This window comes from Dipodomys spectabilis, unplaced genomic scaffold (assembly GCF_019054845.1).
Source record: "Dipodomys spectabilis isolate Male_0828 unplaced genomic scaffold, ASM1905484v1 ptg000024l, whole genome shotgun sequence".
Classification (NCBI taxonomy): Eukaryota; Metazoa; Chordata; class Mammalia; order Rodentia; family Heteromyidae; genus Dipodomys; species Dipodomys spectabilis.
In genome coordinates, this window is record NW_024870701.1 from 5595463 (window position 1) to 5620010 (window position 24548).

At 39.3% G+C, this 24548-nt stretch overlaps 1 protein-coding gene across 1 annotated transcript in view; it reads left to right on the forward strand.

The window, feature by feature from the left end:
• The window catches only part of Lama3 (laminin subunit alpha 3), a 227740-nt gene that overhangs the window by 46209 nt on the left and 156983 nt on the right, over positions 1-24548 (forward strand). Inside the window, exons 3-7 of the mRNA XM_042675276.1 lie at positions 15567-15684; positions 16311-16429; positions 17479-17649; positions 19758-19849; positions 24287-24402. Of these exons, the coding sequence (XP_042531210.1) occupies positions 15567-15684; positions 16311-16429; positions 17479-17649; positions 19758-19849; positions 24287-24402 (616 nt within the window). The remainder of the gene's footprint in view (positions 1-15566; positions 15685-16310; positions 16430-17478; positions 17650-19757; positions 19850-24286; positions 24403-24548) is intronic.

The following is a 24548-nucleotide window of genomic DNA, read 5'->3' on the forward strand; positions in this document are numbered from 1 at the left end:
ATCTCCCACAGGAAGAGGAGAAATACAGAAGGAAAGTTTGTTGACAAAACACCCAGAAAAGTGATAGTGGCCAAGACGTGTCAACAATGTAGTGGGCTCCTCTTGGAAAGATATGCAAGGTGAAGGGGTGACCTCTGGACCTCTGAGCCCCTTTCTGAAAGTCTGGAACAATCCACCTCTCCTCCTAAGCAGGTGCTACTGAAAGCCAGGAGGAGGAGCCAGAGGTCCTTCTTGGATCTAAATGAAGCTCATCGTTCTGATAGTGCCAGTGACTGGGCTTCCTGAATAGAGTGATGATAAACACAGTAGGAAGAGGTGCTCTGAGAAGCCATTGGCAGTGTTCTCTTTGGACTGGGATCAAAGGATCCTGTTTCAGCCCAGCTGGCTTGAATTTTCATCACTGGTTTGATTATATTATGAAGATTGCACTTCAGCTTGAGAAATTCTTTCAACCCAGGTTACTAAAATAAAGTTTAGTTTCACTCAACCTTCATAACCAGCTTCAGAGTATAGAATGTTCTGTGGTTCTGCAATAGGACAGCTTGATATAGAATCTTCTGGAATCTTCAATATTTTCTTGTCAGGAAAGATTGAAAACTATCTGGGACTGCTCTGGATTAAAAGAGGATTAATCTCTAAACAGCACAAATAATCCCTTATGGGATCCTTGAATGGAAAAATTGTAATGCCCATTGGGACTGTTATTAGGGAAATCAGGGAAATGACAATAGAGACAACACATTAAATAAACTTTTTATGTATATTTCAAATTTTTTATAGGTTTATATAGGAGAAATATCCACAGCCTAGGGAGCTACAGACTGAAGTATTTAAAGTTGAAATATCGTGATGTCTATAACTTTCAGAGAATCAAAAGTGTGTGTGTGTATGGAGGGTATTTGTATGTGTGAACAAACAAATGTAAAACGTTGGTAACAGTTGAGGAAACTAGGTAAAAATAGCTATATATATATATATATATATAACAATTTTTACCTAGTTACCTATATATATATAAATATTCAATTTGTATATATATAAATATATATACAAATTTTTTCTTTGGTCAGTCATGGGGCCTGAACTCTGGGCCTGGGCACTGTCCCTCAGCTCTTCAGCTCAAGGCTGGCGTTCTACCCCTTGAGCCACAGCGCCACTTCCAGCTTTTTCTGCTTATGTGGTCCTGAGGAATCAAACCAACGGTCTCATGCATGCCAAGCAAGAACTCTACCACTGAGCCACCTTCCTAGCCCCCATCATAATATTTTTTGAGATTTTTTTTTTAGGTCTGCAAACCTCAAAATGAAAAGTTGGGAAAGGCAAATTTTAACATGCTGCTTCATAAGTTTATTATGATGATTAAATTAGGAAACTACTATTTTACTGTCATAAACAGAGACTTTAGAGGGGTAATAAATATGTACTATGTAGCTGAGTGAGAAGCCTATTTTTAAAGTGACTTTAACTTCATTTGCAGTTACTTTTTCTGCTTTGACTTGGCTCAGTTGTCAATTTGATTTCAATATCAACAGCATGTATTAAGCCCTATTTTGCTTGCTACGTGCTGCGTGGATATAGGATTTTCCCAGTTCTGGGAAATGACAGATGAAAGTTAATATCCCACCATGTAGGAAGAGTTCTTTTAGAAGGAGATAGACAATTTGTATGAAATAGACATTACCGTTCTCCAGTTGTTGTTGTTGTTTTTTTGTGTCGGTCGTGGGGCTTGAACTCTGATCCCTCAGCTCTTACAGCTCAAGGCAAGTGCTCTATCACTTGAGCTACAGCACCACTTCCGGTTTTCTAGTGGTTTATTGGAGATAAGAAAGAGTCTCACAGGCTTTCCTACCCGGGCTCGCTTTGAACCGAGATCCTCAGATCTCAGCCTCCTTAGTAGCTAGGATTACAAGCGTGAGCCACCGGCACCTGGCTATTCTCTAGTTTTTGAACAAACACCTTTTGTGTTTGTTTTTATTATTTTGGCAGACAAATAAATTAACTCTAAAAGAGTATTTGGAGAATACAGCTAGTGGATGGCAGGACAGGAATTTCCTCCTTGGAGAGTTGATGTTAATTAATACAACTTAGCCCTGTTCCGGGGTAGGGATATACCTGTCTTGGAGTTTGCTAGCTAGTATGACCTGTTGAATCCAGTAGCAATGATATAGCATTAATTTTCATATATTGTTTGGTTGACTCATGGCAATTTTCTCCCCTTTGGAACCATTACTAGGGCTTAAACTCAGGGCCTGTGCACTTTCCCTTAGCTCTTTTGCTTAAAACCAGTGCTCTACCACTGGAACCACAGTTCTACTTTTGGCTTTTTCCTGGTTAATTGGAGATTAGAGTCTCACAGACATTTCTGCCCTGGCTGGCTTCGAATGATGAACCTCAAATCTCAGTCTCCTGAGTATTATGAATATAGGCATGAGCCACCAACACCTACCTCATGGCACATATGCAATCCAAGAATGCCTTGAAATGAGAAAGTTCTGGGCTTCAGCAAGCTGTGATTTCTGAAGCTTCAGAGCCTGGGCTGGGGAGAAAAAGGATCAGACAGGACTCCTGGTTTACTACTCACTTTGAAGTTGTTTGAAGTCAGAATGCTCACCTTTACCTTTCATGTTTATCATCTGCCTTAATGAAACATGATTTAAAAGACTACTTTGCATCTCTACTAGACAGTCATCAAGATTCAAGCCATCTTTGGCTTGTCACAAAAACATGTGGAGAGACAATTATAACTTAGTCTCTTTGAGGCATTTCCCCCTCACCTCTTACCTTTGGCCTCCAGTATTATTTCTTTGTCTTTCTATTTCTAGGGAGTACCACATTCTAGTTTCATAAAGAGCCTCGTTCTTATTACTGGATCTCTGTGCATATGCTTTGAAGTATTTTCATTGGCTCAAGAGTAAATATCAGTGCCTGAGAGTAAAAAAGGAGCTAAACAGAACCTATTTTTTTTTTTATTGTAATGATACTATACAGAGGGTTACAGTTACATGAGTGAGTTAATGAGTACACTTCCTCTTGAACATTGTTACCCCCTCCATTGTTTTCCCCCTACCATCCCCTCCCTCCCTCCCTTCCCTGAGATTCTTTTTTTTCTTTTTTTGATTGTGATTAAGTGATTACATAATTTCCGGAAATTCACAGTATTGTGGAATAATGATGCTCATTTAAAGTCACAAGTTCATTCTAACTTTCCTGGAGCAAATTGTCTATCACAGTCTGTAATATATAACGGTGTTCACATGTTATATACCCTATATGTGATCAGCAGAATGGGGATATTTAGTAGTGGTTCAACCAGATGAGTGGGAGTTCTTTGTTTCTTAAGTCCTGTTAGTTTTGTCATATCACCTAACATTTTGGATTTAGCATCCACTTATCAGGGAGACCATGTACCGTTTGTCTCTTCGTTCTTGGCTTACCTCGCTCAACATGATTCCTTCTAGCTCCATCCATTTCCCTGCAAATGCCATTATTTTGTCATTTCTAATGGCTGCATAATATTCCATTGTGTATAGATACCACAATTTTTGGATCCATTCATCTGTGGTGGGGCATCTAGGTTGTTTCCATATCCTAGCTATTGCGAACAATGCTGCAATAAACATGGAGGTGCACGTGTCCTTGTATATTGGTTCCTGTTGTTCAGGGTAGATGCCTAGAAGTGGTATGACTGGGTCGTAAGGGAGGTCAATCTTCAGCTTTCTAAGGACCCTCCAGACTGCTTTCCAAAGTGGTTGTATAAGTGTACATTCCCACCAGCAATGTAATAGGGTTCCTCTTTCTCCACATCCCCTCCAGCATTTGTCGTTGGCTGATTTGTGGATGTGGGACATTCTGACTGGGGTAAGGTGGTATCTCAGGTTGTCTTTATTTGCATTTCCTTCACCACCAGGGATGATGAACATTTCCTCATGTGTTTCTTTGCCATTTTTATTTCTTCATTTGAGAAGTCCCTCTTTAGTTCCCTTGCCCATTTAGTAATTGGTTTGTTAGGTTTGGGAGGGATTAGTTTCTTGAGTTCCGTGTATATACAGGATGTTAACCCCTTGTCTGATATATTGCTGGTAAATATTTTTTCCCAATTAGTTGGTTGTCTTTCTAGCTTAGTTGCGATAGATTTAGCTGTGCAGAAGCTTTTTATTTTAAGGTAGTCCCATTTGTCGAGTCTCTCTCCAACTTGTTGTGACCCTGGGACTCTGTTCAGGAAGTTCCTTCCTGTGCCTATTAGTTCAAGTGTCTCTCCTACTCTGTCCTGCAGTAGTTTCAGAGATTCAGGTTTAATGTTAAGGTCTTTAATCCATTTTGAGTTGATGTTGGTGCATGGTGATAGGCTGGGGTCCACTTTTAGTTTTCTGCATGTGGCTGCCCAGTTTTCCCAGCACCAGCGGTTGAAGAGGCTGTGTTTCTTCCATTGTATGTCTTTGGCTCCTTTGTCGAATATCAGCTGGCTGTAGGCCTGTGGATTTATTTCTGGATCTTCTATTCTGTTCCATTGGTCTTCGGGTCTGTTTTTGTGCCAGTACCATGCTGTCTTTGTTATTATAGCTCTGTAGTAGAGTTTGAAGTTCAGCATGGATAGCCCTCCCATATAGTCTTTATCCCCTAGAATTGTTTTGGCTATTCTAGGTCTTTTGTTGTTCCATATGAATTTTTGGACTGTTTTCTGTATTTCAGTGATGTACGTCATAGGGATTTTAATAGGAATTGCATTGAATTTGTATATTAGTTTTGGAAGTATTACCATCTTTACTATATTAAGTCGGCCTATCCAGGAGCATGGGAGGTCTTTCCATTTCCTAGTGTCTTCTGCAATTTCTTTCTTTAACTTTTTATAGTTCTAATTAAATAGTTCTTTTACATCTTTGGTTAGGTTAATTCCTAAATATTTTATTTTTTGGGAGGTTATTGTGAATGGGGTTGCTCCCTTTATTTCCCTCTCTTCTTGTACATTATCAGTGTATAGGAAGGCAACTGATTTTTGTGGGTTTATTTTGTATCCTGCTATTTTGCCAAAGTGATTTATGATTTCTAAGAGTTTGGGGATGGAGTTTTTGGGATCGTGGAGGTATAGTATCATGTTGTCTGCAAAAAGGGATAGTTTAACTTCTTCTTTCCCTATGCGGATCCCTTTAATGTCTTTTTCTTGCCTTATTGCCCTGGCTAAGGGTTCTAAGACTATATTGAAGAGGAGTGGAGACAGTGGGCATCCTTGCCTTGTTCCTGATTTTAGGAGAATTGGTTGTAGCTTTTCCCCATTAAGTATAATATTGGCTATTGGTCTGTCATAAATGGCTTTTATTGTTTTTAGAAATGTTCCTTCTATTCCTATTTTCTCCAGAGCTTTTAGCATGAATGAATGTTGAATTTTATCAAAGGCCTTTTCTGCATCTGTGGCGATAATGATGTGATTCTTGACCTTGGCTCTGTTGATATGTTGGATTACATTTATTGACTTACGTATGTTAAACCATCCCTGTGTCTCTGGGATGAAGCCTACCTGGTCATAGTGTATTATTTTTTTTTATGTGTTTCTGGATTCTGTTAGCTAGAATCTTGTTAAGGATCTTTGCATCTGTGTTCATCAAGGAAATTGGCCTGTAATTCTCCTTTTTGGTTGGGTCTTTGCCTGGTTTGGGGATGAGTGTGATATTGGCTTCGTAGAATGAGTTTGGGATAGCTCCCTCCTTCTCTGTTTCTCTGAAGAGCTTGAGGAGTATGGGTATTAGTTCTTCTTTAAAGGTCTTATAGAATTCTGCTGTGAATCCATCTGGTCCTGGGCTTTTTTTGGTTGGAAGACTTTTGATAGCTTCCTGTATCTCATGATAGGATATTGGCTTATTTAATTGGTTAACTTCTTCTTTGCTCAGTTTGGGCAACTTGTATTTCTCTAAAAATGCATCCATTTCTGCAAGATTTTCTTCCTTTAGAGAGTATAGCTTTTGAAAGTAGTCTGTTAGAATTGTTTGGATATCTTGGGTACGTGTTGTGATGTTTCCCATGGCATCCCTAATCCTATTAATATGGGTTTCCTCTCTTCTTTTTTTAATTAATCTTGCCAACGGGCCATCAATTTTGTTTATTTTTTCAAAGAACCAGCTTTTTGTTTGGTTTATTTTGGTTATGGTTTTCTGATTTTCTAGTTGGTTAATCTCTGCTCTTAAGTTGGTTATCTGGCTTCGTCTAGTAGCTTTAGGTCCCATTTTTTCTTGTTTTTGTAGCTGTTTTAATTGCAACATGAGATGATTATTTACTTGGTCTGTCTCCATTCTCTTGATGTGGGCACTGAGGGCAATAAATTTGCCCCTCAGGACTGCTTTTGCTGTGTCCCACAAGTTTCTTTGTGAGGTGTTTTCATTTTCATTGAGTTGTAGGAAATGCTTTATTTCTTCTCTGATCTCTTCTGTTACCCAGGCCTTGTTAAGGAGTGTGCTGTTCAATTTCCATGTATTAGAGAAATTTCTGCGGTATGCTTTGTTATTGAGAGCTAGCTTGATTCCACTGTGGTCAGATAGGATACAGGGGATTATGTCGATCCCTTTGTATTTGCTTAAGTTCCTTGCATGAACTATGATATGGTCTATTTTGGAGAAAGTTCCATGAGCTGCTGAGAAGAATGTGTACTGTGTTGTTTTAGGGTGAAATACTCGGTAGATGTCAGTTAATTCCACTTGAAGTATGGCCTCTCTTAATTCGGTAGCTTCTTTGCCAATCCTCTGGTTGGTAGACCTGAACTTTGGTGAGAGTGGGGTGTTAAAGTCTCCTAGTATTATCGTATTGGGATCTATTTTATTCTGTAAGTTTGAGAGCATTTGTTTGACATATCTGGGTGCACCGATATTTGGGGCATATAAGTTGATGATGGTTATATCCTCCTCTTGGATTGTTCCCTTTATTAATATGTAGTGTCCGTCCTTGTCTTTCTGTACTGATTTTAATGAAAAGTTTATTTTGTCAGATATCAGGATAGCTACACCTGCTTTCTTACTGGGGGCATTTGATTGGTAGATCCTTTTCCACCCCTTCACTCTGAGTTTGTTTGTATGTTTGGCTGAGAGGTGGGTCTCCTGAAGGCAACAGATGGATGGGTCTTGTTTTCTGATCCAGTCCTCAGTTCGTTTTCTTTTAATTGGCGAATCCAGCCCATTTATATTAAGAGAAAGTATAGAGAGATGCATTGTTGTCCCTGCCATTCCGTTTTCCTAAGTTTTTCTTCTTTCCTTTCCTCCTGTGCTTGCTCAGTTAGACTTTGAGTAACGCTTGTTTGGGGCAGGTCCCAGTTCCTGGTTGCTTTCTTCAGGTTGTGTCCCCCCTCTTAGAATTCTTTGTAATGCTGGCTTAATGTTTATGTATTCATTTAGTTTTTCTTTGCTATTAAAAGTTTTCAGTTCTCCATCGAATGTGAATGCTAGCTTTGCCGGGTATATCAGTCTGGGTTGGCAGTTATTGGCTCTCAGGGCTCGTATGGTGCTTTCCCAGGCTTTTCTTGGATTCATTGTTTGTGTGGAGAGATCTGCAGTGATTCTAATTTTTTTCCCGTTGTAGTATAGCTCCTTCTTCATTTTTGCTGCATGCAGGATTGTTTCCTTATTATTCAGATCTATCATTTTTACTATAATGTGTCTAGAAGTGTTTCTCCTGGGATCTTGCTTGTTGGGGGTTCTATAAGCTTCTGTGATGTAGTTAAGATGGTCGTTTTTGAGGTGGGGAAAATTTTCATTGATTATCTTGTTAAATAGGTGTTGCATTCCCTTGCTCTGGAATTCCTCACCTTCGTCCACTCCGATTATGCGAAGGTTAAATTTCTTGGCATTTTCAGGACTTGGAATTTTTAACTGCTGTGATGCTTTAAATTATCTAAGTGCAAGATGAAGCTAATCAGAGGCCCCCTCAGCCAAAGGGGCCACTTCATTTATTTGGCTTTTCAGAAGCAGAAAGTGCAGCATTGGAAAATGAAGGCACTCAATGAGACTCCCCAGATGTATTATAACAAAACTACTTATGCCAGGCCTCCTAGAACAACAATTGTAGCATATTTAGAAATAGCAATGTTTGTAACTTCTCTGAGGACTTGTTTTCCCCAGGATCAGGCAGGTCCATATCAGTTCCTGTGACATGGCAAATACCTGGTGGTTAGGAGGCTCAGGATTTTTTAAAAATCTTATTTTATTGTAAAGATGCTGTACAGAGGGGTTACAGTTACAGGAGCAAGGCAGTGAGTACATTTCTGTTGAGCATTGTTACCCCTTCCCTTGTTGTTCTTCTACTATTCCTTCCCTCCTCCAACTTCCTCACTCCTCCCACCCCCTCCCTGGAGTTGTAAAGTTCATTTCCAATACACTGTCTTTTGGATATAATTGTTGCAATGGGTCATCCTGTGTCCTTATTTCAGTGTTTTGTTATTCCCCTTTCCCTTTTCAAATTAAACAAATGTTTATACAAGATGCAGGGTGCCAAAATCCATTACAGTGACAACAGGGGATATACCATAGGGGGAAGAATATACAGAAGAAACAAAAAAATCATATAGTATGTTAAAAACAACAACAACAAAGACCTCTTATGTCCTATCTTGAGGTTCATTTCACTTAGCATCATCTTATATATTCATATGTACATAACTTTTGAGCCTTTCTGCTAATCTGATAAATCCTAGATGTATGCTAATTATTGCAAGTGAGGAAAACCATGGGATCTAAATTTCTTTGGGTCTGGCTTACTTCACTTCATATGATTTTTTCCATGTCTTTCCATTTCCTTACTAATGGGACAGTGTCATTCTTTCTGATGGAAGCATAGAATTCCATTGTGTATATATACCACATTTTCTTGATCCATTCACCTACTGAGGGGCATCTGGGTTGGTTCCATATCTTAGCTATGGCAAATAATGCTGTGATAAACATAGTTGTGCTGGTAGCTTTAGTATGGCCTTGTTTGTGATCATTTGGTAAATGCCCAGAAGTGGGATTGCTGGGTCATAAGGGAGTTCTATGTGGAGTCTTTTGAGGAACCTCCATACTACTTTCCAAAGTGGTTGAACAAGGAGCCTCAGGATTTTTTTGCCAGTCATGGGGCTTGAACTCTGGGCCTGAACACTGTCCCTAAGCTCTTCAGCTCAAGGCTAGCACTCTACTGCTTGAGCCACTGCGCCACTTACAGTTTTCTGAGTGGTTTATTGGAGATAAGAGTCTCATGTACTTTCCTGCTTTGGCTGGCTTTGAACCGTGATCCTCAGATCTCAGCCTCTTGAGTAGCTAGGATTACAGATGTGAGCCACCAACGCCTGGCTTGAAGCCTCAGGATATTTTTTTTTTTGGTGGAAATACCGTACAGTGGGGTTACAATTACATGAGCTAGATAATGAGTACATTTCTTATCAAGCATTGTTGCCTCCTCCTTTGTTTCCCCTTACCATCCTTTCCCAGCCCTTAACCCCCCACCCACCCCGTGCCAAAGTTGTAAAGTTCGTTTTTTGGCATAACGTCTTGTATGTCTCATTGTTGCAATGGGTCCACCTGTATCCCTATTTAAACAATTGATTTTTTTTCCTTCCCCTCTACAAATTATACCAACATCAAATACAGTGAAAACAGGGGTTATACCATGAGGGAGGGACATACAAAACAACAAAGAAATATCTTATAAATATGTTAAAAACAACATCAAGAAAGAAAAACCATTTGAGTCCTTATCTTGGGGTTCATTTCACTTAACATTAACTTATCTGACCATTTCTGCTTGTCTCAGACATATACTAGTTATTGCAAATAAGGGAAACCATGGGATCTATGTTTCTTTGGGCCTGACTTACTTCACTTAATATAAAGAGAAACTTCTCTGAAGAGGAAAGAAGAGTGGCCAATAGTCATATGAAGAAATGCTCAACCTCCTTAGCCATAAAAGAAATGCAAATCAAAACAACATTGAGATACCACCTCATTCCAGTTAGAATGGCTATAATCAAGAACTCTAACAACAACAGTTGCTGGAGGGGATGTGGACAGAAGGGAACCTTACTGCATTGTTGGTGGGAGTGTAAACTTGTTCAACCACTTTGGAAAGTAGTATGGAGGTTCCTCAAAAGATTCCACATAGAGCTTCCCTATGACCCAGCAATCCCACTTCTGGGCATTTACCCAAATGATCACCAACAAGGCCATACTAAAGCACACCTATGTTTGTTGCAGCATTATTTAACATAGCTAAAATATAGAACCAACTCAGATGCCCCTGAGTAGATGAATGGATCAAGAAAACATGGTATATATACACAATGGAATTCTAAACCTCAGGATTTTAAGCCTGCAAGATGTGGGCTTGTTAGGTAAACTCTCTATGCTATACTTTCCACAATTGTGATGTGAGATCAATACAACTCCTTTTTAAAACATTGTGTAATCTATCAACAAATAAAAGAAAGGTTGGGCAAATGGGATTGCATGAAGCTGCAGAGCTTCTGCATGGCAAAGGACATAGCTAGCAAGATCAATAGAAAGCCCACAGTTTGGGAGAAGGTCTTCTCTAACAACCGACAAGGGTCTCGTATCTAAAATATACTTGGAACTAAAAAAATTAAACCACCAAACAAAAAATCCTCAAACAACTGCCTGATAAACAAGTGGGCAAAGACTTAAAGAGAAACTTCTCTGAAGAGGAAATAAGAATGGCCAATAGACACATGAAGAAATTCTCAAGCCTCTCTAGCCATAAAAGAAATGCAAATCAAAACAGTATTGAGATTCCACCTCACCCCAGTTAGAATGGCTAGAATCAAGAACTCTAATAACAACAGATGCTTGAGGGGAATGTGGACAGAAGGGAACCTTACTGCATTGTTGGTGGGAGTGTAAACTTGTTCAACCACTTTGGAAAGTAGTATGGAGGTTCCTCAAAAGACTCCACATAGAGCTCCCCTATGACCCAGCAATCCTACTTTTGGGCATTTACCCAAATGAATATAAACAAGACCGTACTAAAGCTACCAGCACAACTATCTTTATTGCAGCATTATTTGCCATAGCTAAGATATAGAATCAATCTTGATGCTCCTCAGTAGATAAATGGATCAAGAAAATGTGGTGTATATATGTACATACATATAAATATACATATATATAATATACACATATATTTTATATATATATATATATATATATACACACACACACACAAAATGGAATTCTATGCTTCCATCAGAAAGAATGGCATTGCCCCATTTGTTAGGAAATGGAAAGACTTGGAAAAAATTATATTAAGTGAAGTAAGCTAGGTCCAAAGAAACACAGGTCCCATGGTTTCCCTTATTTACAATAACTAGTATATGTCTGGGACAAGTAGAAAAGGTTAGAAGCTATGTACTTATGATCAGAGAAGATGAAGTTAAGCGAAATGAACCCCAAGATAGAGATCCAAGTGGTTTTTTTCTTTCTTGCTGTTGTTTTTAACGTACTTATAAGGTACCATGTGATTTTTTTTGTTGCTTTGTATGTTCCTCCCCCATAGTATAATCCCTGTTTTCACTGTATTTGATGTCGGTATAATTTGGGAAGGGGAAGGGAAAAAACAAAATGTTTAAATAGGGCTACACGTTGACCCATTGTAACAATGAGATGTACAATACACTACATTGAAAAATGAACTTTACAATTTAGGCAGGGGTGGGGGTGAGTGTAGTTGTGGAGGTGGGAGGGAAGGGATGGTAGGGGAAAACAAAGGAGGAGGCAACAATGCTTGATAAGAAATGTACTCATTACCTTGCTCATGTAACTGTTACCCCTCTGAACAGTATTTTCACAGTAAAAAAAAATTAAAGAAGAAAAAGTTGTGTAATCTAAATGAGAGCTTGCTAAGTTTTAACGTGCCACCTCAAAATGCAGTAACCATTTAATAAAATCTAGGAGTCAGGAGCCAATGGCTCACACCCATAATTCTAGCTACTCAGGAGGCTGAGATCTGAGGATTGCAGCTCAAAGCCCTGGTAGAAAAGTCCCCGTGAGGCTTTATGTCTAATAAACCACTCAAAAATTGAAAGTGGCACTGTAGCTCAAGTGGTAGAGTGCAAGCCTTGAGCACAAAGAGGCTCAGGGACAGTGCTCACATCCTGAGTTCAAGCCCTATAACCAACAAAAACAAAGCAAAACAAAAAAGACCTAACAAAGTATTATATGGGAGTTTTGGACGGTACTGAGATTGTTAGTGAGAGTTTGGTAGAAAACGTAAAAAATGCTTGTAATAATTCTCATATTCAAAAATGTTTTTAGTTTGACAGGGACAGCTTATGCCTGTAATCCTAGCTACTCAGGAAGCTGAGATCTGAGGATCAGGGTTCAAAGCCAGCTTGGACTCTTATCTCCAATTAGCCATCAAGAAGCCAGAACTGTAGCTTGGTCAAGGGGGAGAGCATTAGCCTTGAGTGAAAAAGCTAAGAGACAGTTCCCAAGCCCTAAGTTCAAGCCCCAATACTGACAATAATTAAAAAAATGTTTGACTTGTCACAATGCACTGATTTCTACTAATAAAAATAGTAAGACAATGTACCTTATTCTCATATCTGAAGTACCAATATTTTTATGGGGATTGAGGGGGGCGAATGGGTACAATTTTGTGAGATGTATACTTATTTTGGTTTTCCAAATAGGAGTTCTTGAAATTCCTATAAATTCCTTCAGTATGTAATCATGGTATATATCCTTCGGGAATTGCTATTCTTACTCTCAGGTACTTAAGTTTTCAGTGTTTTTAAATTCAGAATTGGTTTTGTTTCATGAGTGTTGCTAGACCATCAGAGAGTGTTACTCTAAGCCCAGATAAGTACAGGCTTGACAGGGATAGGACTGGCTGGAACACAAGATTTCCAATAATAGTATGTGTGACACTGATCAATTTCTTAGAAAAATAAAGGGGCTTCTTAGAACCAGGGTAAATTCTGTGACTGATTGCAGTGGTTCTCCATGTGGCTGAGAGCTTCTGGAATCTTCAAGGCCTTTCAGGAGGCCCCCAGACCCTAGGGTTCTTCTTTTCCCCATTACAGATATAAATAGGGCTAAGTCTTCTCCAAATACGTCAACGGAAACAACATATTACAGCAAGCTGAGTGCAGAAGCATCTATCAGAATGTAGCTGGCTTCTATGAAGCCAGACATTTAAAGAGACTTGCAAAAATCTAAAGCGATGCTGTTACTCTCACTGCAATTTTTGCTTCAGAAAAGTTGTTAATTTTCATAAAAATACAGTATGTTAACATATAGTGTGTTTCTTATTTGATTTGAATTAAAAGTATATTTGAGGGGCTTGGAAGGTGGCTCTAGGGGTAGAGTGCTTGCCTTGCATGCATGAGGCCCTGGGTTGAATTTCTCAGCACCACATAAGCAGAAAAAGCTGGAAGTGGCGCTGTGGCTCAAGTGGTAGAGTGCTAGCCTTGAGCTGAAGAGCTGAAGGACAGCACCTAGGCCCAGAGTTCGGGGCCCATGACCAGAAAAGAAAAGTATATTTGAAAAATTTCAATTGTAATTTTAATATAATGTCTATCAATAGACTTAATCCACATAAAAGATTTTGGGAGTTCTTATAGGAGTTAGAATCTTTTTTGTCAAAGTGGTTACTTGACATAAGCACCACTATTTTAAAAGTAGCTGCTGTCCTACAAGAAGTTATGTTAGTTAAGTTACATCATGTTAAAATATAGGGGCTGGAGGCGTGACTCAGCAGAGTAAGAATTGTTTTTCTGACAAGTTCATGCTTTGGACAAGTGTCCTGGTTTTGGTTAATTGCTAGGATAAACATTAAAAAAAAGCGTGTGTGTGTGTGTGTGTGTGTGTGTGTGTGTGTGTGTGTGTGTGTGTGTGTGTATACATGCATGCATATGCCTGTTCTGGGACTTGAACTTAAGGCCTAGGCACTGTTCTTGAGCTTTTTTGCTCAATGCTAGTGTTCTATCTCTTGAGCCACAACACCACTTCTGGTGTTTTTGGTGGTTAATTGGAAATACAAATCTTGTAGACTTTCTGTGTAGGCTGGCTTCAAACCAAAATCTTGAGATATCAGCCTCCTCTTTAGCTAGGATTGTAGGCATGAGTCACTAGTGTCCACCTTGTATAAACTTTTTGGACTAGCCGGTTACACAAGAGTATGAACCTAAGTTCTGACCAATCAGAATTTAAGGCAGTAACTCTATAGATACTATCTGGATGGACTGCCTCCCCAGTGTTCTTGCTTACTTACTTGCCTTCCTGTCAGTAGCATATTCTTCTGCAGAGATAAAATCTTACCTTGCCAAGTCCTTTTCAAGTTGGTGCCTTTATTCCTAAATGATACCTCAATATCCTGAGATATTTCCCATAGTTCTCCATAATTTTTTTTTTTTTTTTTTTTGCCGGTTGTGGGGCTTGAACTCTAGGCCTGGGCACTGTCCCTCAGCTTTTCAGCTCAAGGCCAGTGCTCTACCACTTGAGCCACAGCACCACTTCTGGCTTTTTGTGCTTATGTGGTGCTGAGAAATTGAACCCAGGGCCTCATGCATGCAAGGCAAGCGCTCTACCACTGAGCCACCTTCCCAGCTCCTTTTCCAAAAATTTTTAATTATAAAGATCCCTCAGACCTGGGACTTTGACAACTATTGTCCTAGCAATTTTGGCTTCCATATTGGAAGTCTAGAACATTTACATTTACAAAATGAGATTAAACAAATGTATACATATATGTATATAACATGAACATAATATATAAAGTATGTGTAATATATAATACATATTATATATTTCATATAATGTATATGATATAATGCATATTATATATTGTATATTTTATATGCTAAATATATTTATAAATAGTATTTATTATATATTTGTGTATACTATAAAATATATAAAATATGTTTTATAGATTATATATTTTATATATTATGTAATTATATATACTTTATATGTTATATATACATGACTGTTCAGATGGCTCTAGCAGGTTAATAGAGGTGGATGTCATACTTGGAAAGTACCATAAACATCTTTTACATAGTGGGAGGGACGGAGTGTTTGGCGAGGGGTATGAGAGATTCTTGCTTATTAACATATTACTATAGATTTAACACCTATGTTCATTGTCTTATTGGGCCCTCAGGAAAGACAATGTTGTTGTCCATTGGTGTCCATGGGGAATTAATTCTGGGCTGTGCTATTGGCTGTTAGTCCTAGAATGACTTAGCACAAATTGTCATTGCTTGCCCTCAGGCATCTCTGATATATAGACATGATGTAAGGACTAAGATCCTGTGTAGGCCAGTTGAAATTCAGAGGCATATGGGTTATGACAAAGATGATGATCAGTGTGTGCATTTAGTGGCAGAAAAGGTAATGATTTTGGCTTTGAGCAGGGTGAGTTTGAGCGGCTGCACCCAGATAGAGATGTTTGAGAAAGAGTTAGAAATAATGATGTGAATCTTGGGACTGAGGCTGTATGGCTGGTGCATTGCCTTGGGAATCAGTGTTCTATAGAAAAGGTCAAAGCTGTGGACAGATGAAATAATTTTAATAACCATATCTCCTTTGTTTCATCAGCTCTTCCATGTGGCCTATATTTTAATCAAATTTGCAAATTCTCCACGTCCTGATCTTTGGGTCCTGGAAAGATCTGTTGACTTTGGAAGCACCTATTCACCATGGCAATATTTTGCTCGTGAGTAATCTTATCTATAATGTGATGAGGGACATTAATTATTGGCAAACAGATCATGATCTGTTAATCAAATTTCTCTCTCAGTACAGCTAGGTAGGAGCTAATCAATTTTAACCTTCCAGGTTATTCTCAAAATATTTGCATTTCCCAAACACATGTGCATTGATTTAAAGGAAACAGCACTCAGAACTGGAGTTGTAACTTCTTTTATAGTAACAAGTCCAGTCTTTTCCTTTTTATGAAGAATTAGGGATGAAACCTAATATTTATGGATCCTATATTGTGCATTACTTACTTTGAACTTTTTATTTTCACTAATGAAGAATGTGAATGTCTCTGTACCCTAGGAAAAATTGTGTCAGTGGGAATTTTGCTTAGAAGAACATTAGTTTTTGTTTGTTCATTATCTTCATAAAGGCTTCTTACAGGGTGCACTTGCCTAATGAGGCATGGAAATTGTGACATCCCCAGACTTTGCTGCCAAAAGTCAAGTAGCCTGAAATGGCTTGCAATTTTTTTTCATGAACTATAAACTTCGTTCTAAACTTTCATCAACTAGTCTAAAAGACCTCTGATTTTTCTCTTCTCATGTATTACTTTATGATATTAAAAATATGTCTTCCTAGATTCTCAAGTAGACTGTTTAGAACAATTTGGGCAAAAGGCAAATGTGGCTGTCACCAGGGATGATGATGTTCTCTGCGTAACTGAGTATTCCCGTATTGTTCCCTTGGAAAATGGTGAGGTAAGTATGCTTGAAAGACTCAGAAGTGAACACGAGGATATCAGAGCTTGGAAAGTTAAGCTCTCGAGGTGATCCAGTTTAGACCAAGAGGAAAACTAGCATTTTGAAGTAAATAGTAAAGGGAGCCACCACATCAAAGACTCCCAGAATCACAGCTGGGCTGAAAATTCCATTTGGGTATCTCGAATTCTTTCCAGGAAGTCAGGATTTAAGATTCAATACCTACAGATCTTGAATTCTCCTTTTCTGGTGATAGATTTAGGAAGTTGAGAAACCCTGCTCCCTTTTGATAAGGCAAGCATCATCTGTTGGGGAGAAAATAATTGCTATCCCTTTGTGGTTCCATTTTGTGAACCAACTAGGCTTTTCATGAAATCATTCTGGCTATTGTTAGGGGAGATTGGCAAACAGAGGTAGGGGAAATCAGAGGAGAATTCCATGCAGAAGACGAGACCATAAATAAATTCTCCTTACGATTGCCTGTCTTCCTGGCTTCAAGTGGAGAAATCCTATCTCAGCAGCTACATCTAATGTCTCCCAACGATTACTGAGTAGTTTATATTCAAAATGGTTGAAAATTTATTAGCTCCAACATTAAAACCTAGATTTTGTATATTTTTTTGCTATTTTTGCAACCTTATTTTGATTTTTAAATTTGTTTATCTGGTATACCTTGACAAAATTGTTTTATTATATTTATAGATTTCAGCATTTATATATTTATAGATAGAGATACATAGAGAGATTATAGCTTCAGTACTTCATGATGTTACAGCCCCACAATGACATGGATAGAACAGAGATCTGAAAATGAAAAAACTCTCCAGAGGGCCTAGGTTTCAAGGACATATTGCTGAAATTCAGAAGCAATTAGGGGAGGGAAGATGCAATTATCAATGTTGTGTTTAGACATAAACAAAATCCAAGACCACCTGAATGCCTGTGCTGCTGGTTAAAGGGAGCCAAGTACTTTGGGAGATTGTATTATTTTTAGTTGCTTGCTGCTATAATTTGATGGAAGGATTTATTTTCTCTTCATATGTTTTTAGGTTGTGGTGTCCTTGATTAATGGACGTCCAGGTGCCAGAAATTTTACTTTCTCTGACACCCTGAAGGAGTTTACCAAGGCAACAAACATCCGTTTACGCTTTCTCCGAACCAACACCCTCCTTGGGCATCTTATCTCCAAAGCACAGCGAGATCCAACAGTCACACGGCGGGTGAGTAAGGTTTGGTAAGTGCCTAGTTACAGTATTATTTTTGTTACTCCTATTGCTTCTCAAATAAATTGCCTTTAGCTCTTTTTTAAGCAGCCTTTACAGCCAGGAATTATATATATATTCATGTGAGCTGTTCTTGTGTAAAATACTTCATTAGGAGTTTTGTTTATTTGAAAAAAAATCATTACACTTAAGAAGATGAAAGACAAAAGATTATAGCCAGCTGAGATGAATTAACTACTACTATAATCAACACTTTCTAAATCTTAAGTGGTATGACAAAATAGAGGTTTGTTTCTTGTCACAAGTCATCCAGGATACCAGGCCCTTTCTGCCCTGTAGAACCTCAGAGTCTGCCTCTGGATTCTCAGCAGATGAAGGAAGGAGTGCATAGAGAAGATCCACCTGCTCCTAGCCATACAAGTCACTTCTGCTGGGAAGATCTTCCTCATCTAGGAGGTTGAGTAATAGAATCTAGCTACAGTAGAGAAAATAGATTCTCAAAAGCACTGGAACTCTGTCCACTGTGTTGGATGTCCACCCTGAACATCTCTCACCCTTAGATGTCATAACTTGTCTCCTAGGCACAGTATACATGACCTTCAGTTCACTTTTCTCCTACTCTCTGATCTTTGCAGATGCCTACTGTTGGCCAAACCAAACAGGAAGCCAGAGGGCAAGATCATAGTACAGTTCAGCTCAAGGGCAAATGGAAGATGCCTACTATACTTTCTAGAATCTGGCTTCTTATGTAGGTAGTAGCAGAGAGCTGGGAAAGACAAAATAGGGTGAAAAAGTTTGCTACAGTTTCTAGCATTTTCCAGAGAGGCCAAGCACCTTGAGTATAGGTGATCCACCTTCTGCTTTTCCTACCCATTTAGCATTCTCTGAACCATTGTGTACATGTGGGCCATGTTGGTTCCAAGGATCACTATTTACAAGGGAGAGATAGGATTCCTGATGAACTGCAGTTGGGCACCAGATCACTATTTTCCTCCCAGAAACTTTCTGAGGGTTGCAAAATTTGCACTATTATCTCTGTTCCTTAGGTGAACAAAGACTTTTCCATTCAGTAACTTTTGGGGAGCATGTCAATCAGTCTCTACACCCATCTCCCAATATAAGTTGCTTCTATAATGAAGGACATGACATGAGATATCCTATCCCACGGGTCCTGTGTGTGTTTCTCTCCTTACACTCATGGAACAGAAATTTCTGTGACAGTCAGCATAGCCTCAGGTATTTAGTTGTCACAGAGCCTCAGAACATTGATTTGCCCATGAAGGTTGTCAGTGCCCTCAGGCTAAGTCAAGTGTTGTCAGGAAGCTTTGATACTCTTAACAGTACTTAATGAGGGGACCAGAACAGAACCTCAATGCCTAGTGAATAAAACTTAACTTTAAGAGGCCCAAAGAAACATAGGTCCTATGGTTTCCCTTATTTGCAATAACTAGGATATGTCTAAGACAAGCAGAAACGTCAGATAAGTTGATGTTAGGCGAAATGAACCCCAAGATAAGGACTCAAATGGTTTTTCTTTCTTGCTATTGTACCTAACATATTTATAAGATGATTTCTTTGTTGCTTTGTATGTCCCTCCCCCACGGTATAACCCCTGTTTTCACTGTATTTGATGTTGGTATAATTTGTGGAGGGGAAGGGAAAAAACAAATTGTTTAAGTAGGGATACAGGTAGACCCATTGCAACAATGAGATGTACAAGATGCTATGTCAAAAAATGAACTTTATAACTTTGGCGTGGGGAGCATGTTGGGGGGGCGTGGAGGGAAGGGATGGGAAGGGGAAACAAAAGAGGAAGCAACAATGCTTGATAAGAAATGTACTCATTATCTTGCTCATGTAATTGTAACCCCTCTGTATGGTATTTTCACAATAAATTTAAAAAAGATGAAGAAATGCACGTATTTTGTAAGATAAGTTGTAAGCAAATGGGACTCCTATTTATGTTGAGGTTGACAGGAGAAATGGCTCAAGATTATAAAATAAAAGAGTGGCTGAGTCAGCACAGATACAAATTAAAGACTAGCAAGGAGACACTTGGCATTGTTGTTTGGTGAAACTGACATGTCTTGTTTTCTGTTGTGTAGTATTACTATAGCATAAAGGATATCAGCATTGGTGGGCGGTGTGTTTGTAATGGCCATGCTGAACTGTGCAATGCAAACAATCCAGAAAAACAGTAAGTATACTGTGCAAATCCTTTTTAAACCTTGCTATGAATAAATCTATTTGTCTATTTCCATATGCCTAGTAAGGATATTTGCTTTCATTAAATATCTCTAGGTTTCTGCCTTCAGTAGGAATGTTTAAGGGTCAAAATAGTGACATGTATGTCCATCTTCTCCAGCCTCCATCTCCTTCTACAGATCACCAGTGAGTCCATTGCAGACATTATTAATCAACCACAGCACTCCAAACCCAAGAAAATGCCATAGGCAACCACTTACAACTTACCCACAGTTTGATTTTGTACTTATTTGGTCTGTGCCACATTTGACATTTTTTTATCTCAAGATGGAATAGAAGGCAGAGAAGGTGAGAACACATGGTAGTCTTGACTCATTAGGTGCATTCTCTCCTCCACACAGAAAATTGTGCATGGCTGCCATTGAAGAGACAATGGTTTAATCAAATGGATTTCAGTCTCATTTAAATTCTACTTACACAAAGGAGTTCAGTGATGAAAACCTGGTTCTAAATCCACTACGCTTTCAAATATTTAAATCAAGCTTCTTTTCTAGTACAGATTATACTTTAGCAATTTAAAAAAGTGTAAAGGGAAACAAAAGTCTATAATTTAGATTTTTGGGAGGAAGGGTTACAAAATATTTAATGAGGGTTATACTCAGAGTAAATCTAGAATAATAATGAATATTGAATATTGTTCTAAAAGCATTATTCAAAATATTCTGATCAGTCATGGAAACCCCTTAGTCACTGGTTCTATAGAGGAAAGGTTATGGAGGAGCTTCTATCGTGATATTCTCTCAGGACTTTCTTTTTTCCTTTTCTGTTCAGTTTTTGAACTATTTTGTTTCCCATCTTTTCCAATGCAAAATTATTTTGTTCTTTGAAAATCTTTTCTCTTCTTCTCTATGCCATGTTTGTGTTTAGTGTACTTACTTGGTACCTTGAGTTCATGTCCAGTATAAAATCCATTTAAGATGAAAATCAACAGTTTTTCTACTATGGGCCAGCATTAATACAGGTTGTTCTAAATACCAACAACCAGATCTAAGCCTCCTCTCATAGCTTAATCTGTGCTGCCAAATAAGCCACTAAGACTTGATTGACCTAGAGAAGAGAAGTAAAATGTGCTGTTATCCTTGGTTTAATGGAATTCGGGGTATAGATTTTTCAAGTCCTTTAAAATATGTAAGTGTATAGTTCAGTAAGGTTAAATGCATTCACAATAGTCTATAGCCGGTCTTTAAAATTCTTTTAATCTTGCAAAAACAGAAAACTCTACCAATTAAACAATTTCCCATCTACCCCTATTGCTAGTCCCTGGCAACCACTATTCTATTTAAGCTTTCTGAATTTGACTGCCCAAAGAAGTAGGATCATATAGAATATGTCTTTTTGTGACTGGCATAGTTCACATCTTTAAGGTTTATCTATGTTGAACATGTATCAGAATTTCCTTTTTTTTTTTTTTCAGGTAAGGGGTAGGTTTATTCAGTAGACCTGCTGGGACCAGGCAAGGTTGGCACTCCACGTGGCTGGGAAAGGCCTAGGAAAGAGAGAGAACTGGGAAAGAGAGAGAGGAAAGAAAGAGAAAAGAGCTTGAGAAGAGCTAGACAAGAGCAGAGAGAGAGGTAGCCGAGTAAGAACAGCACCAGCACGCACGTGGTATTCAGGTAAGGGGTAGGTTTATTCAGTAGACCTGCTGGGACCAGGCAAGGTTGGCACTCCACGTGGCTGGGAAAGTCCTGGGAATGAGAGAGAGCTGGGAAAGAGAGGAAAAAGAGAGGAAAGAGCTAGAAAAGAGCAGAGAGAGCAGAGAGAAAGCAGTGAGAGAGCAGAGAGAGAAAAGAGCAGCGAGAGAGCCAGAAAAGAGCAGTGAGAGCAGAGAGAGCTAGAAAAGAACAGAGAGCCAGAATTTCCTTTTGAAGGCTGAATAATATTGCACTGTTTGTTTAGACCACACTTAGACACATTAGGTTGCGTCCAGCTTTTGGCTATTGTCACTAATGCTGTGAACATGAATGTGCCCCCTTTTGTGTGCTTGCTTTGTTTTTTTTACAGAAACCACTAAGACACTTGCAATTGTGTTGCCAATTCAAGAGGGCTCCTAATAAGGGAAGGAAATTACTGGATGTTAAATAGAGTTGACATTTTCTTTGCCTGTCTTACTTAATATCCACAATTCCCCCCAAGCAGCATTTAGCAGAGATGTATCTTACTTTCAGCCAAGTTCAGATTTATACATATGTAGGCTTTGCTTCATGTTCAGGCAGAGTTGCCTGCCATGAGCTTGTCTGGTGTGCTTTGTGGAACTCTTGTCCCTTACCAGCAACATTCACCAAATGTTGCCATCCATCCTTCAGGAATGACAGGGTGCTCCTGAGAATACTTACTTACTTCTTGACCACTGTCTAATCATCCAGGGATTATTCATTAATGATGAATCTGTCTCCACCATGTACCATAATTAGACATTAGGTTTCTAGAAGTCTGGTCAGAAGAGGCCCTGAGCCTGGGACAATGGTGTCATGTTGGAAAGGAGTAACTATGGTTAGACAGGAGCTAAGATTCCCACTTAGGAGGACTTCCCAACCCTATCGATCCTGTCAGACCTAGAGAAATTTCTGTCTTGGTTGGCTAATGGTTCACAGTGCACATCAGCAGGGAAGCCATCCCTATGCCTTGGTGAATAGCTCACTTTGCTGTTGATCTACTTCAACACAACTGCTTTGCCTTCCCCTTCCTACTGGGTTTCTTTTGCCCAACACAACTGACCCTGAACAGGTGCTCATGAAATCTAAATACATGAACAGGAAAAAAAAATAATTTGAGATGTCTTAAAGATTTAAGTGTGTTAATGGAAGGAACCAAAGATAGACAATCAGTGATGCTAGTTGCTAACCAACAGAAGAAGACTTAGATCAGGCATACACTGACGTGATACAAGGATGGATGGGAGGCTCACTTAGTCAATGCGAGACCTCCAGAAGCCAACTAAACAAGGGAGACATGCTTAGTTTTTATGATCATAGCCTAAACAATAGTCAGTTGTTTGGGAGAAACATGATTGTAGACATAAGGACTAGGTAAGTATTCTTTTCCTAGGGTTAGGGAGAGAAATCATCAAGAAGAGTGTTCTCTAACCAATGACATCTTACACAGTGTTTTTATAGCAGATACAACTACACATTTTCCTAATAACCTCTACCTTGGGGTGAGAGAGAAATCAGGAAATCAGTGACTTGGGGATGTCAGTAGGACTCAGACAGGTTCTTAGCTCCTTTTTAAAAAAGTTTACTGTGCTCAATTGTAATTCCCCCATGAGTGCAGTTAGACCATATGTTCTTCAAGCAGCCCTTCCTAAATATTTTTCCAGTCAAGCATATGCTAAGCATTTCATTGGCAATGAGCCGAAATTACCTCTCTCTGTCCATTTGGACCCCAGCTGTTCTGTGCTGCCAGTTAAACTACACCCAGGTGCTTCTTCAGGAAGCTGGGCAGGGAGAGGATGGTACCTGCTCTGAGGACTGTGACTAAATACATGCCATCTACTCTCCTCACGGAGGAGCTGAAGGAATCTCCTCAAGTCCAGTCAAGAGCCTTTGTAGACAAGTTTTGAATCCTATTTTGACAAAGGATAGAATGATGACTCAGAGCTTGGAATTCCAATCCAATGCCAAGGCTACACACATTTCATTTTAACTTGGATTTTTTTTTTTTTTTTTGGGTCTGGTCGTGGGGCCTGAACTCTGGGCCTGGGCACTGTCCCTCAGCTCTACCACTTGAGCCACAGCGCCACTTCCGGCTTTTTTTCTTTTTGTTTATGTGGTGCTGAGGAATCGAACCCAGGGCCTCATGCATGCAAGGCAAGCGCTCTACCACGGAGCCACCTTCCCAGCCCCTAACTTGGAAAATTTTTGAGAGAGATGGGAAATTTTCAGATTTTTGACACTTTGGTCTTTCTGAGTGAGCCACAGAGCTAGGACAGCAGAGCCTTAGAACAAGAAACTGGAGGAGCTCTTTCCTATAAGATAACCTCCAGATTTCCATAGAGATATGATAATACATTCAAGGAAACAGTGTATGCTTCCTCATTTGTTCATTTATTAGAACTTAATGTGGTAGTGAAGAAAGAGCTAGAGCGTCAAAGCCAAACCTAGGTGTAAAATCTGGTTCTCACATTTATTATTACTGTTTGACCTTTGGCAAGTGTCTTAATACCTCTTACTTTCAACATCCTCACCATCTAAAAATGGAGATCATAAGCAGGGTGTAGAGGACTTGGCATAACATATATAAAGGGCTTTGTTCTTCAAATTGCTCTATGCATGCCGATGGACTGCATGCATCTGTCAGTTTTGCTCATAGGAACAACTGATATTGAACAAAACTTCTCAATCACTGAGACATACTTTGCTTCCATGCCCAGGTTCCGATGTGAATGCCAGCACCACACCTGTGGGGAGACGTGTAATCGCTGCTGTGTGGGATACAATCAGAGGCGCTGGCGGCCTGCAGTGTGGGAGCAGAGCAATGAGTGTGAAGGTGGGTCGGGGGCAGGGCTGAAGACTGAAGCCTTCCTGGCTATGGGTTTCTCTCTTCTCCACTGAACACTGAAGGGACTGGAATCATGTCAGCTTTAAGGTCTGGTATTGTATAGCAGTACTCCCTTATGGGGCGGGGGAGGGAAT